The sequence below is a fragment of the Cryptomeria japonica genome, chromosome 2, assembly GCF_030272615.1.
Source record: "Cryptomeria japonica chromosome 2, Sugi_1.0, whole genome shotgun sequence".
In the NCBI taxonomy this organism is placed as follows: domain Eukaryota; kingdom Viridiplantae; phylum Streptophyta; class Pinopsida; order Cupressales; family Cupressaceae; genus Cryptomeria; species Cryptomeria japonica.
In genome coordinates this window covers 664,800,012-664,816,958 of record NC_081406.1, presented here as the reverse complement: position 1 = coordinate 664,816,958, position 16,947 = coordinate 664,800,012, and the positions used below count along the sequence as shown (strand labels likewise).

The 16,947-nt window shown below is 36.9% G+C and overlaps 1 protein-coding gene across 2 annotated transcripts in view; it reads left to right on the top strand.

Annotated features, from left to right (window-relative positions):
- The window catches only part of LOC131049755 (uncharacterized), a 262,789-nt gene that overhangs the window by 72,836 nt on the left and 173,006 nt on the right, over positions 1-16,947 (top strand). For both annotated transcript variants that reach the window (XM_057983819.2, XM_057983818.2), the window contains exon 7: positions 8,841-8,941. In XM_057983819.2, the coding sequence (XP_057839802.1) occupies positions 8,841-8,941 (101 nt within the window). The remainder of the gene's footprint in view (positions 1-8,840; positions 8,942-16,947) is intronic.

Sequence of the window (16,947 nt, the reverse complement as noted above, 5' to 3'; positions counted from 1 at the left end):
CTAAATATCAATTTTTGGGCAGAAGCAACTAACACTGCTGTGTATATACAAAACAGATGTCCTCACTCACATCTTGAAGATAAAACTCTTGAAGAAGTATTTACCAAACTAAAACCAGATATCAGCCACCTTAGGATATTTGGGTGTCCTGTCTATATATATGTACCTAAAGAGAAAAGACTAAAACTAGAACCTTCTGGAAAAAGGGGAATACTTGTAGGATATAGTGAAACATCGAAGGCCTATAGAATATATATACATGGTTAGAGAAATATTGAACTTAGTAGGGATGTAATCTTTGAAGAAGATTTAGCCTTCAAAAGAGCCCTAAGTACAATAGAGCCTGAAATCTATATCCCCACTCCTAACATAGAAGAAGATCCTACTCCTGAGCTTCAGAGGGAGAATCTTGAGGAAACTATAGGTGAAATTCCAATCCTACCTAGAGAAAACCTCAAGAAAAGACCTCTATGGGCCACCAAGACTGTAGCAGAAGCTCAGAAGTTTGCTGCTCCTTCAGGAACCTTCATGGAAAGCAAAAGACCTAATAAATTCACTAGCTATGTTGCTCTTATGAATGATCTCTCTATAGCTGAACCAAACAATGTATTGGATGCACTTAAACATCAAGTATGGAAGGATGCCATGTCTGAAGAGTATTAGTCCATTATGAAGAATGATGTTTGAGAGATCGTTCCTAGGCCTACTAAGAAATCTGTTGTTTCATCTAAATGGCTTTTTAAAATCAAACATGTTGTAGATGGCAGTATTGAAAAGCACAAGGCCAGATTTGTAGCTAGAGGGTTCTCTCAAAGGGAAGGAATAGATTATGAAGAAACCTTTGCACTTGTACCCAGATATACCTCAGTAAGAACAGTAGTAGCCATTGTAGCAACAAAAGGGTGGAAGGTGCACCAGATGGATGTTAAGACAACATTTCTTAATAGTGAGATCTCAGAAGAAGTCTACCTAGAGCAACCTGAAGGATTTGAAATTCAGGGTGCAGAGTCTCATGTGTGCAGACTCAAGAAAGCTCTCTATGGGCTGAAACAGGCCCCCAGGGCCTGGTATGAAAGAATTGACACCTATCTCTCTAAGCTAGGCTTCTCTAAAAATGATGCAGATCCAAATCTCTACTACAAACAAAATAAAGGTGATATGTTAATATTGATTCTATATGTTGATGACTTACTAATCACAGGAGAAGATCACCTCATAGATCAATGTAAGAAAGATTTATCTAAAGAATTTGATATGAAGGACTTGGGACTCCTTCATTACTTCCTAGGTTTGGAAATATGGCAAAATTCTGAAAATATTATACTAAACCAAGGAAAGTATACCTTGGACATTTTGAAGAGATTCAGAATGCATAACTACAGACCTATGACCTCTCCCATGGAAACAAATTTACATAAACTTAAAGAAGCATTAGCAGAGTCACAATCCACTGACCCTACTCTCTACAGACAGATGATTGGGTCCCTGATGTATCTGGTGAATACAAGGCCAGATATCTGTTATGCGGTCAATGCCTTAAGTCAGTTTATGTGTGAGCCTAAGGAAATCCACTTGATTGCAGTGAAACACATTATGAGATACTTACAAGGTACTCTAAACCTTGGTCTCAAATATGAGAAAGTCGATCTAGACCTACACGGATTTACAGACTCAGATTGGGCTGGGAGTGTGACTGACAGGAAAAGCACTTCAGGGTGTTGCTTCAGTTTAGGATCAGCCATGATTTCTTGGATCAGCAGAAAACAGTCTTCTGTACCACAGAGTTCCACCGAGGCCGAGTACATTGCAGCTTCCATGGCTGCTTGAGAGGTAGTATGGCTTAGGAAGTTGCTTGTGGGACTATTTGGTGAACCCATGAAACCCACTGTCATCCACTGTGACAACCAGAGCTGCATTAAGCTTTCTATAAATCTAGTATTTCATGACAGATCTAAGCATATTGAGATTCCATACCATTATGTACAAGACATGGTAGACAAAAATGTGATCAAATTGGAATATGTTAGTATAGGAGATCAAACTGCAGATATTCTGACCAAACCACTTTCCAGAGTGAAGGTTGATCACTACAGAAAAGGTTTAGGTATGATAGAAAGGTAATCTGCTTTGTAAATAAGATGTTTAATGTGTAAACTTCTTTTGTCATGTTGAGACATTCTGGGTTTCACCCCCTGTGTTCATATCTAAGAGGTGACGATCTCTCAAATTATGAACACTTGTATGCAGACATCATAAGGTGACGATCTTATGATTCTCTAAACCAGTTATCATGTTGGATCTCTGGTATGTCATGGATGTGCCATGATGGTGTTGTGATAAAACATTTGTATAAAATGTTTGTGCACATATCACAACTTGGATAAGATGAGAATCTAACCATCCTCATTAGTTTATCTTTAGTATTGTGTGTTTAGGCAATACTGATATCACGTGTTCAAGTGATATCTTGTCATAATGAAATGATGAATCTTTTATATCACATGGTTAGGTGATACTCTATGTCACATACTTAGAGTGATGTTTTATATTTGTATCTTATGTCTTGATGGTACTTCATATCATATGTTAGATGATATATATTCTTGGAGACTGACATTATGGAAAAGAAATGTGATGCAGGTTACTTTATCTATCTTCCAAAGCTAAGAGGGAGTGTTAATGCATTAGTAGCTTCTGCAAGATAAGACTTTCCTAACCCGTTAATCTCCTCTATTCTGTTTTGATTTACTCATGTATGCTATTAGATTATCTGATTTATGCTTTCCGAATTGAATATGTTTATCAGACTGTAACATTGATCATGATTATGATATTGACATTGGATAAAGATGGATTAGATCGACGACTTGCTTAACATAGTTAAGCGTCAATCTAAATGCTATTGGGCTAGTAACCTGATAGCATATTAATGTCGATTCATTTATGAATCGGCATTAATATACTATCGGGGTATTAACCCGATAGCATATGTAACGCTATTAGTTAGCGGGCTTGTTTGCTTTGATATCGATTCATTATCGGGTGTGTTTATATCGATCTGTTATCATTTACAATGGCACCGATTAGTTATCATAGACACCGAGTGGATTGGTTGACATTTGTAAGAGTCACGACCAAGTGACATCTTGGTCGGACATGTCTAAAAGACATGTCCGATCAAGGTGCCACTTGATTGTGACTACCTTACTATATATACATCATTCAAAAGAAAGGGGATGACATTGAAATTGATACATGTTCATCCTCCATACCTGCAGAAAAAGAAAGACAACAATATTATTGTCATAGTCATAATATCAAAATCTTAAATACACCATCTTGCATATAACTTGTTCATTAAATTGGAAATTGCAATAACATTTACAAGGGTAAGACATCTTATGCCAGGGCACCCCGTTAAATGGTTTATAACAATCTTATGTCTTTCCTAATTTCATTTTCATGGGCCAAATATATGCTCAACTTTATCGATGGCTTCTTATGGTTCACATGTGTGTACTTTCTCAAGTACAAGAGTGAGGCCTTTACCAAATTTAGGATCTTCAAAGTGCTTGTGGACAAGCAATCTGGTCTTTCTATTATGTGAACATGTGTAGATAATGGGGGGAATATGTGAACTATACATTTTAATAAATTTTCTATTGAGCATGGCATTCATCATTGGTAAACAATTCCTTACACTCAGCTTAATAGTGTGGGTGAAAGAAAGAACATTACATTATGGGAGATAGCTAATTGCATGATTTAGTCCAAGAATATGGAACCCACTTTTTGTGTTGAAGTAGTCAATTGTGCCAACTAGATGCAACACTGTATGCTCCACAAGGTAGTGTGGGATAGCACTTTGAAGGAGGCTTGGGCCTATGTCAAGTCCAATGTATTGTCTTTCATAGTATTTGGCCACGAGGCTTGGACATTCATTTTGGATGGTGTAAGGCTATGGAAAAGAAGAGTTAATTTTTGATTATTGTTGGCTGTTGTGAGGATGTGTAGGTCTACAAGGTGTTTAGCTTTGTTGCTTGATATTTCTTATTTCAATAAAATGTCTAGATTGATGAGAACTTCACATAGATGTATACACTATCACTTGCTTCTCCCTCTCTCTATGCCATCTTTTGGGCACTCTTTGCTTCTTGAGGAGGATGATGGTGGTCTCAATCCAAATTCCTAGTGCATAATCTTTTCCTGATAGGCCCACACTACTCTTGAGGAGGCTAGTTCTTTGGTTGGCAATCCTTCAGATAAGTATGAGCCTTCTCCACCTATGCATGTGCCGAATGCTCATGTGGGGAAGTGCACAACTATAGTTGCTCCTTCTCCAATTCCCCTTCTTTGGGGTGCAGATACACTTTCGTAGACAACCAAATTCAATAGATAGATAATAGACCATATGACATAGAGTAAGCATCTACTAGGTTAGCCGTCACCTGAGATTTATAGAGGATGAGGTTAATCAGTGAGAAAATTCTCAATAGGTTTCAATGTGAGTGGTTGAATAGTAGGGGCAACCAACTAAAGTTCTTGGGTGTGCATGAGGGAACTATAGTTGGGATTGTTCATAGACAATAGGTGTTAGGCTTTAGAGTCATCCTCATTTAGATGATCCTCAAAGGTTTTATATGTTGTAGGTAGTCTAGAGTGGGAGATTGTTATGGTTGAGGAGTAATATTCTTTGATGAAGATTGACACAATAAATCTTGTACCTTGTCCTAAGTGCTGAAAGTTGGTTTAAGTGTGAGTACAAAACCAAATATGCTACAAATGGGTCCATTGACAACTACAAGGCATGTCTTGTGGCTAAGGGTTCTTTGGAAGTTGAGGGCATTGATTATATTGAGACCTCTTCTCTTATTGCTGAGATGGATTCTATTTGTTTTGTACTTTGTCTTGTTGCATCATAGGGATGGCTTGTTTACTAGAGGGATGTGAAGAGTGCTTTTTTGTATGGAAATTTTTGTGAGAGGAGATATTTATGGAGTAGCTGCTTGGTTTTGTGGAGGATTCTTCACTTGTTTGGAAGATTTGATGCTCAGTCTCTGGGATCAAACAAGTCCCTTGGGCTTGGTATGAGAAGTTGGATAGCATTGGTGAAATATAGATTTATAGTGTTGTGTACAGTGAAAAATGATGATGATAAACTATTGTAAAACCACAAAGATCCAACCACAACAAACCCTAGTTCTACAACCAAACATTCACCATACATCAATGAAGATACCTAAGAACATGCAAATCAACAAATTAAACTATTATACCATTCACATGGCACGTAGGGTTTCAATCTCCATTGATCTTGTTTGATATATTTGCTCTCAGATTTTATAGGTGCACAAGAGCTCAACAAAGAACGGATTGTGGTTGAAGTCGCTTGATTGCATAAGTGTTGATTAACTGATTAGTTGATTAGGGTTGTGTTGGTAAACAGATTTGTCACTGCGGTCGTTTATCTGAAACTGACCCTGTTTGCCCGATGAGCAGTGACGAACGTTCCAACAATTGGAGAGATTGGAGTGAAACCACAATCTTCTTCTGCGTTTGAGAGGGGCAACTCCCTCGTATGATAGGGGTATTTAGGATTTTTGTGTACTTTTAACCTGAAAGTACATAAAGGAGAAATCATAAAACTAAAAAGAAATAAAGATAGAAAACCCAACAATAGACATACGACCATCAACTGAGATTTCTCAACATTGCAACAAATTACAAGGGGAGTTTATAACGTAATATGCTTAGCCATGAGGTGACAATAAAGAAGAATGACAAATCTCAACATACGCAGAGATGAGATACTTTAACACATTCAAACTGAGATACCAAAGGTTGCTTGTGCATCATCACATCAATTGTACAAATCACATATGCATAAAAAAACTACCAATTTGACATACGAGAAATCAACAATGATAACACACGAATACATTTAGAACACACGAACTAAGACGTATTCTTTATTATCCTTTTGGAAATATACAAGTCCAAAATCCTTTCTATACATAGTGCAAATCAAAATGTCATTATGAGTCTCTCCTAGAATTTCAGCAGAGTTTTCCCCTCTGTAAAAAGTTCCCCATTACATTACAAATAGCCTTGCGTTTATAGGCTTCCCAGAATAACCACCTTAGTAACTAACTTTGGATAGGTTAATAACTAACTCATTCTTATGCAAAAAGAGCTTAGTTAGAAACTACTTCACTTTTGCGTGAATAAGGTCTACTTTCTAACCTTTAGTTACAATGAGTAGCATAGCCACTTCTTCAAAAGAACATCTTGAAACTTTCAAGTTAGGATCATGGCAAGGTGCTTATCCACGATCTGCATTCATGTCTACCAGAGAAGTTGCACCTTTGTTATGGGTTACTGACCAACTGGATCTGCTCCTTAATATTAATGCTCTACAACTTTGCCGGTGGATTAACAAATACTCTCCGCCCCACAGTAATCATTCTAAATGAGGATTTCTGTACTGGTCAATTTTAGAGTGGAAAGGTGGCGTATCAGTTAGACAGTCAAGCAATTAACGACTTTATCATGCATACATGTCTATCAGAGCAGTTGCAATGACAACATTTGACGAAATTCCTTTATCTTTTATGCTTTGATGAATGTCCATACCTTGTTCAAAGTTCACACTGAAATATCGTGGAATTCGATCTTACATTTGCATTGATCATTTCTTTAATGTGTACGATCTGCATTGCAAAATGTTATTTTTTCAATGCATTCTGTCAAACAAGTATCATATATGCATTATATCAAACAGTTCACGTGCATTGTCTGTAGTTCACCAATCTGCTTTCTCCATACTTCCACGATTTGCCTGTGCATTTTGTCAAACAAGTATCATGTACAATGTTGATGCTCTTTATCATACCTCCCACATCCACGACATGCATATCAACCTGACAAAGTATTAACGGCATGGAAGTTGGTTTTACATCCGCCAATTGCAGCATATATATCTTTGCAAGTAAATCTCACGGTAGGCGATATTCTTAGGCTTGGTAGTCACCTCTTCCAGAGCAATTGCAGCTACAACATCTGATGAAATCATTTCCTCTTCAATACATTTGATGAACATTCATAACCTGGTATTCTAAGCTGCTTCTTTTTTTAAAAAAAAAAACTCTTATGGAAGAGGTTAAGAAAGCTCCAGAACGGAGCATTTATAACCTTCTTGACAAAAAGTGGGCCCACAAGGTTATGAAATAAGGTTAGAGATGCTCCATTTTGGAGCATTCCTAACCTTTTTGTGAGAGGTTATAAATATGGGTTAAGGATGCTCGAAAACGGAGCATTCTTAACCATTTTTTTCTCAAAGGTTGTGATTATGGGTTAAAAATGCTCGAAAATGGAGCATCTTTAACCATTGCTTTCAAAGACTGCGACCTTGAGCTCTAGAAACCATCGACCACGGAGGAGAATAAAGGAGAAATGAAAATGACATTTTTAGACAACTTTTTCCCTCAAATGACCAAAATATTAAATTATTTATTTGAAAAATAATTTAAATATTTTAAATTTAATGCTCAGGCTTGAAAAAAATGACAATATCTTCCAAATGGTAGGGAGTTAAGTCCTGAAATTCGAAACACGTGGGAAACGAGCCAACAACATTATTTACTCCTCATGACGGATTATAAAATGAGAGATTTTAATCATTTCTAGGCGATGGACACCAAAATTTGAAGATCTAATATATAGCAAAATATGAACTGGGTTTAGACGAAAATTGGCCACATGACACAAAATGATGCTAAGGACATTTATATCAAATTATTTCCCTCAATTATTGGTAATTTCCAAAATTCATCCATTTTTCATATTTTGATTGGCAACGACCTTGGATCATGTGCTCACTGCTTATGCAAAAACACCTATTGGATCTTCATTCAACATTGAGATCGATTTGAAATTCAAATTTTAGGTATGCCAAATATGGGGGCAACAGGTTAATAATGATGAACGTATCCTCTTATATAGAAGATGCTTTAGAAAATGGAGGGATAAGATTAGGAGGTGAAAAGATAAATGGTCGGCTAGGATTAAAGGGTAGGTAGAAGAAATAATAAAATAATGAAGGGGGTAGGTAGAGGAGGATTAAGAGATAAGTGACATGTGTCATAGAGGAAAAAGCTAATGAATTAATTAAATAATTAAAGATTTATTTAATTAATAGAAGAAGTGGGACCAATTAAATAAATAAAAGTATTTATTTAATTTAGGAGAAAGATAATTTAAATAAATAAAAATATCTATTTAAATGAGAAAAGGGGTAAAAGAGGATAAATGAATTAATTAAAAAAATAAAGATTTATTTAATTAATACAAGACTTGGGATAAAATAATTAAATAAATAAAAATATTTATTTAATTAAAGAGGACAATTTTAGGTGTCTACAAGTGTATAGAAATTTAACATCTCATGTGTGTTAAAGAGAGAAGAGCATGGTATATTTAAGGGCTATATTTAAAATCACCAGTTTCTTAGTTTTCTTGCACTTTATTGACCTGTGCTTGAGCATCAAACATGATGATATGTTGGTAATTTACTGCAATGAATGAGGTTTATAAACCCAATTGTAATGCTATAATTTTCTGATGGATTATTATCTTTGGAATACTTGTTTAATCTTCTTGTTTGTATTTCCTTCTCTTGAGTACTTCGCTCGATGTTTCTAATTTCGTGGTATTGTTTATTTTCTGTAGACACCAGGTGAGATATGCCTAATGAATTTTTTTAGAGACATCTTCTGGTTCACATTTCCTTGTATTAGGTACTTTTTTTATTTTCTAAAGTGGGCACTTTGCATTTTTTGCAGCAATGTTGGCCACTAAACTTGAGAAAGATTTACTGAAGCTGTATACTCTTATATGGTGTCAAGCCATGGCTTGTCAAATGTCCGAGGCCAGGATAAATCAGGTCTGAATCTGATTTATTTGTAATTTTTGAGAATATTTTCTTTTTTGATTTTGTTGCAATTATATGAATAAATGTTGTATAAAAATTATTAGTGCAGGAAGGAAATTTGTGCATCAATACAATTATAGCATTTCATGACTAAGCTGTTGGAATGATGTTATAGGATTAAGTTAATTCTATTATTTTCTTTTTAGCTCAATGCTAGCATGCTATAATGTTAAAGGTATTTGAGGAATATGAGTTGAAATGTGATTACAGAGTTTACAAAGGGAGGTGGTATATAAATTGATAAATCAGTTTGTGCTGTTCTAGTGAAAGATTTCTAGAAATCTACTTGTTTTACAATATATTGCATGTTTATTTCCTTGTAAGTCACATCACTTTCTCACAAGTACAGTCACATGCTATCTGCTATGAAATAATGCATTACTCAGAATGAATCTAAAATATTTGAAACATGTTGATCAAAACTGAATTGTAAAAGTTCTTGGAGTAAACACCGAGGCTCATTTGTTGCTTGATTGTAAGTTCTTTGTTTTTGCTTGTTGCTGGGTAACGCTATAGACAATACTGCCAGTAGCTTGAAGAATTTCTTGTTTGATGTAGAAAGGACAAATTTATCTTAAAAGGTGAGTGGCAATGGAAATTTGTTTGTCTGTTGTAGTTGTGTCAAATTAACCTTTTGGAAACTTGTGTGATGGCCTTTAATCCTCTGTAAACTGGATGATAACCTGGATAAGGCTTGGAAGATACCGTATTATCATTACATCATTATTTCATTACTTCAGTGCAAGAATTACATGCTGCTTTATTGCATTCAGGAAAATTTTTATTTGTGTCATCGCCCAATGAATGGCCCCAATTGCTGTTACAGCATAATCCCTTAGACAGTGTTGTGAAAAGTTACGTCTCTTTAATTTATATTTATTTTGAGAATCCATGGTAGTTTGGCTGTTGGCAAAATATTTTTGTTTCTGTCTAAAACGAGATCAGGATTAGTTCTTGGATTTTATTGATTTGGAAAAATATAGTCATAAACAATACTTTCTTCTGTGTGTGGATAAGTGAGTATAATATATAATGGTTACAATCTTACAACTGTGTAAGCCGGCATTTATGTAACACAGCTTAAACATGTAAAAATCAGAAATTAATACAAACAATTTTCAAAAAGGTTTATTTTACTACATTTTTGATGAGAGTATTTGATAGCAAGAAATGTTTTTGTTGTTTGTTCCAAATTTTACCTTTATAGAGTAGGTGACGAGGAGTTCTATATTGGATGACATTGTAATTTCCGTAGCGTTGCAATCCATATTAGGGTTGCTTTTGAGGCAGTTTGACAACTTAATGGCTACATTTTATAAATGTATGCATTATGCATGTTAAGTTGTATGTCTTGAGGGATTTTATAATTATGAAGCAATTGTCTTGTATTCGAGAACCCTGTAATTGCTTGTGCAGTTGTGTTGGTTACATCTAGCATCTTCTCCAATAAACTCAAACTTTGAGATTTCATCAAAAGAGTTCAAGAAGAGGTACAGGGGGATTTTAAGAAAGCATATTGTTAAAATTCTTCTTTTCTATGCAGGCAATTTTTTTTGTCTGGTAGGCTCATATTGCAGCTTTGAGGGGGTAATTAACTTCTTTTAAAACGACACTTTTAACATGTACATTATCATGTCAAAGCATGCCCTTTACTTAGTACTATTTTTTCATATATGTGGGTAAAATTTTTCAAAGTGAAGTTATATCCTAAAATGATATACTAAAAATTCAAGGTGAAATTATTTCTAAAATGATATACTACTGGCATTTAACTGAACCGGCAATCCAGTTATTCTGATTAATGGAGCTAATTTGCATCTTATGGAATGTCTTCAGAGATTTTAGAAGCATATTTTTTCATCTATAATTTTGTTTTGTGTGAACATCACCATTTGAAAGTGACCCTTGGCTAACATTCCTCTAGTAGTTCTGGAGACTTTCTCGAAATGATGTTTTGCTTGAATACTTGTTATGATTGTTATTTGAATGGTTTTGATCATGTTTTCGTGTTGTTATATAATATGTCATTGTGGTCTAAAGTTGATGTCATAGTTTGTTCACATCGAATATTTTTGCTGAATAGATTAGTGGGGGTTCTGTTGGGGCTGCTACCCATGAAATATAAATACCACCTCACACTATACTTTCAAATAACATTTTATCAACAGGAAGCTTCTTGGCTGTAAGCCTCCTTGAAGGTATCGTAGAACTATCAAATTTTTTGTTTCATAGGACTTGTAGGGTTAAGCTCTTTTCTTCGGGACTAGGTATTTGAGGAAGAACCACATAGTCACTAGGTATAAAAAATTGAAGTCTTTATATCATGTGTTACAAGTTACACGTTTCAAATTTAGTACTATTGATAAAATATGGTTTGTTTACTAACTCTTGAATATATTGTTTTGTATGTTCTTGTTTGGTAGATTGGGGTGGCAATACCCCAAATCTTCAAAGATTAGCCCTATGCATTTTGTGCCAACCTTGTAGTGCCTATAGTTGCAAGCACATCTGGAGTTTTTTTCAGACTATCGACACAAAGAAGATGAATAAATTACTCAAAAATGCTTCAATAATCTTCTTTTTGTGCAATACAACCTTCAAGTTCACACAAGAAAGGTAGAGGACAAATTAAAGGATGTCATTGATCCTTTTAGCAATGGGATAGGGCGGGACGAGTTGCCCCCATTGTTTACTGTTGATGACATTCTTGATTTTGAGAGACCCCCATGTGGTTGCAGTAGAAGGAGCTACAAGATTGTCATTGGATGACATTGATGACACAGAGGAGTCACTGCCATCTATGAGTAGGCTGGATGTTGAGTCAAAGCCACGAGCACTGCAATGATGAGAACCTCAAATTCTACCCAAGTTTTCACTAGACTAGGGAAGAGGAAGACGTAAAATGTTGTAATATGCAATTTATGAATTATGATGATGATTTTCAAAGGCAATCATCATAAATTCATAATAGTTGTTAGCTATCTATTGCATCAAGATTCCAATACAATTTTAAATTCAGTTTAATCAAATTTAATAGAAAACACTTTTGTACTCATTTATGGACTCATTGGATACATTTTGTCATTAAATTTTGCAAACAAAAGTGTCTTTTAAGAAATTTAAGAATTTTAATAAGTCAGATTTTTTGCCGAGTTACCTAATTTTGGCCAAGTCACATAATTTGGGTTTCCTGTTTTTGCGAGGTTAGAAATTGCCAGCTATGGTTTAAAAGCAGTGTTCCACGGGGACGCGTCCTCCCCCCCCCTTTTTGGCCGTGTCTCGGAGACGGGGACGGGGAGGCGATGTCCCCTGCCATCGTCGCCAGAGACGGGGAGACGTCTCCACGTCTCCTTCCTGTCATCCCCACGGAAATGCAATGCTTAAAATTAAAATTTAAAAAAAATGTGACTTTTTTGGGGGTTAAGGGGTAACCCTAATTGGACGTGGGCCCCACCCTTTCCCCCAAAACAACACAAAACCATGTTTTTGTTGTTGATTTCACTCTCATTTTAAAAGACTGATTTTTTTTCCAGCAAGCTGAAGAGGAGGAAAAACTTGTAGAAAACTGATTGAAGGGGTGAGAAAAGTGATTGCAAGTGTGATAGGAGCTAGAAGAAGCAAGAAGAAGAGGAGGAAGAAGATTCTACTGCATTTTGGAGAGATTTTTCAAGCACAAGGTAGGGTTTTTCAACTTTTTCTTGTTTTATTTTTTGATTTATAATGTAATTTTTGGATTTTTTTTTTCGTATTCATCTCAAAATGAGATTTGATGTTGAATCTTGCCCTCAAGATTCAACATCAAATCTCATTTTGAGATGAAAAGGAAAAAAAAACAAATTGTTAAACTAGGCTGATTTTATTTTTTATTTTTTATTTTGTGAAACGCAGTGTCAATTTCACAATGAGCTCCCAAGGCATTAGTGAGGATGAGATGAAAATCCATTCTCATAGTGAGAACGATTCAGAATATGAACTTGAAATTGAGGGGGTTGACCATGGGGCTGATCCTGGAGCCCAATCTAGTTCTATGGCTAGTGCACCAGCTAGTACAGGTTGCCCTTTAGAGTTGTTGGCACCATATACTAGGGGTCATTTTGATCTTAAGTCTCCTCTCAAACAGTTTGCTTCAAGAATATCAGTACAAGGCACATCACATTCAAGTGGGGGAACAAGGAAGTGGAAGTGCAACATTTGTGACACTGAATGGTCTGGTAGCATTAGTAGGGTGAATGCAGGCTTTATTTTATGGAGAGAAAAAGGTGTGAGACATTGTAAGTTTTTGGAGGAAGCTAAAAATATACAATACAAACTTGAGTTTAACAAGGTTCGGGGGGTTCCAGATGACACACATATTTCAATGCCTACTACTTTGTCTGCTAGGGCAGCCCTTTAGCACAACCAGAATCCGCCACATACTTCTCATGCTTCGCAGACGGGAGGAATGATGTTTGGATCTCCATCCACTTCCACTTCTAGTGTCACTAGGGCAGGGAAACATAGGTTGCAGACACCACAAAGTAACCCCATTGCTGATATGTTTAATGTGCAGCTAAGAGATGAAATAGATGAATCCATTGGCAAGTTCTTCTTTGCCAATGGCATTCCATTTCATGTTACATGGTCTCCTTATTATAGGGAGATGATGCCAATGGTGGTGAAGGGAGGACCATCTTATGTGCCACCAGGGGAAACGAAAATGAGGACCTCAATCTTGGATAAATGGTATTCCAAGATCAATATTTTGATGGAGAAGATGAAGGCATGTTGGGTGGCATCGGGGTGCAGCATAGTTATGGATGGGTGGACGGACATTAGCCATCGTCCACTCATCAACGTCATGGTCACATGTGCAGAGGGCCCATACTTCCTTAGAGCAGTTGATTGTACAAGGCATCATAAAGATGTTGATTTCCAGTTTCAGGTCCTTAGGGAGGCTATTGAGGAGGTTGGGCCACAAAATATGGTCCAAGTAGTGACGGATGTAGCCCATGTGTGTAGAGCAGTAGGGAGACTCATTGAGGCAGCCTATAGACACATTTGGTGGACCCCATGTTGTGTGCACGCCATGAACAATGCACTCAAGGACATGGGGAAGATTGAATGGATTAGAGGAGTGGTCACCGATGTGAGAGTTGTGTAGATGTTTATCTGCAACCACCACACTTCACATGCGCTCTTTAGGACCTTCACGAAGGAGTTGTTGAAACCAGTTGAGACCAGATATGCATCCTATTTCATTTTCTTGGAGAGAATGATTGAGTTGCAAGAGGCATTGCAACTTATGGCTATGACTAATGAGTGGAATAGGTGGGCTGAGGCCAAGACAGAGCAAGGGAGAAGGGTGAAGGAGATAGTTAAGAGTGATGTGTTTTGGACTGATGCGAAATACATTGTCTCCATTTCTCGAGTATTCCAGGTGATCAGATATGGGGATGGGGATGCACCTAACCGTGGAGAGGTGTATGAGTGCATTGACTCTATGCATGACCAGATGAGGGCTACTGTGCGAGTGAAGGACCCCTCTCTAGCATTCTACAATGAGCAATCCGGCCTATCATTCAGCGTAGATGGGACACGTTGAACACAACTTTGCATATGGCTGCCTTTGCCTTGAATCCTAAGTGGTACAAGGCTAGACCGGGTAGAGTGACACCTATTCAGGATGATGAGGTGAAGGCGGGTTTCTTTAGGTGCGTAGAGAAGATGTTTGATTCCAGAGATGCCGACTCATTTCGTACTGACTGGGGAAGATTTGCCACTCTTAGAGGTTTTTCAGATGCGGCAAAGATTGATATAGACACTATGGCACATGAGGACCCACTTTTGTGGTGGAATTGTCATGGCCCGAAATCTTTGACCACCACTCTAGCCATCCGTTTGCTATCCCAGGTTTCCAGTTCTTCAGTTGCTGAGAGGAACTGGTCTACATATAGCTTCATCCACTTTCTTAAGAGGATCAAGCTTACCTCTACGAGAGCAGAGAAGCTTGTGGCTGTACACAGTGCTTTGCGTCTCATGGACCACAAGACACTTGTGTACAAGGAGAGTCCAACGATACGATGGGATGTAGAGTCAGAGGAGCCTTCATAGATTGATGAGGATGATCCTACCACTTCAGATGCAGGGCTAGTTGGTGTGAGCTTGAGGGATCTTGATCTTCTGGAGTCCAACAGTTCCAGTGAAGAGGAGTTCGCAGATGATTAAAGGCCTCTATTAGCGACATTTTGAGTTTTGTCATTTTGTCTTCGACTCTAGTCTCTTTTGTAATGCTATTGCTACACTTATTTGTATTTGGTTACTCATTGTAATGATGAATCTGTTATCGGGAAAAAATGTATAGTTTAGTAATGTTAATTATTGATAGTTAGTTAGCCGACGGGTAGGTAGTTGGAGTCGCGACGGTTGTGTCGCACCCCTTCGGCTGTCATATATTGTACCACCTCCGAGTGTTGGAGGACATGTAATGTTGACGACAGATTATAATATGAACATCTTTTGACATTAATGGCAAGCTTATTCTGGTACTTCTTTTGTATTTGCATTGTGCATTGCTGTTCGATTTCTGTATTCTTCCTGTTTACCCAGTGAGGTAAATAGAATCATGTAATCATCTTTATTATTATAGACTTTGCAATGGCATCAGATATTCATATTTTCCTTTTTCGATATAATAGAAATCTCCAATTTGACAATTTCATTTGTCAAATTTTATTTAGCAATTACTAATTAGCAAATAGCATTGAAGAAATCTTTGTATTTAGATTTAGTATTTCAAATTTCCTATAGTTTCATTTGAAATGTAATTCTTATATTGTTATACTATCATACATCTTTTCAAAACTAGTTTTTCAAGTACTATATGTATAAATATATCAGCACCACCACCCCGCCACCCCCCGCCACTGCCCCCCCGCCGTCCCCAAACTTAGGCCCTTGGTCCCCTCCATCCCAGAAACCTGTCCTCCTGTCCCCAATGCCCGTGGAACACTGTTTAAAAGCTAAGTTGTGGGTACGGGTATGGGTACGTGGGTACGATATGCCGGTACAACAATTTTTTGTGCGGGGGGGTTTGGGTACGTCCGTACAAAAAAAAGTAAAAACCATAAATATATACATATATGCAGCCTAAAAAGTAGAAACAAAAATTAAATTTAGAATCCCAACTATCATCCATATGCTAAACAAAACTTGGAACTATCATATATGATATAAATATAACAAATTTACTATAAGTCTAATGATAATCTAATTTCCATTTGTCAAAATTTGAATCAGTTATGATAGATATATCGAATTCATTGTTCATTGTTTCAACAATAAAATAACATAATTAGTAATCAGCATCATATGGGTCACTAGGAAGATCAAGATCAACATCATCATTGACATCAGATGATGTAGGTAGAGTAGTGCAACCACATGTAGCGTCACTGCCACTTGCACTAGTAGCAAATTGGCTATTGGACTCCCCAGAAAGTAAAGATTGCGTGGCAGCTGAAAAATCCAAATCAGTTCGCTCTGGATCTACATCCCAAAACTTTGTGCTCCCATCCTTGTACTCTTTTTGTTTATGAGTAAGAAGGCGCAAGTTTGAATGCACATAAACTAGCTCTTCCGCCTTACTTGCTGCCAATCGGTTGCATTTCATTGAGTGGATAAAGGAGTATGTGCTCCAATTTCGCCCAGATGAAGAGGAACTGGCAACCTATTGAATAATTGACACAAAGTTAGAGGGTGACGATAGTAAAAAATATGAATTTAGAGAGCAATAAAAATTAAGAAACTCACTTGCGATAAAAGTTTGATTGCAAGAGTTTGAAGGTTTGGTGATGTATGGCCATTAAGGTACCACCAAGCATGAGCATCCTTCTTATACTTGTCATGGAGAGCAGAAACACTTTGACCATTGGAGGCTACAAAATCAGCAAACTCAGTTGACATTAAATCCTCCATTTCAG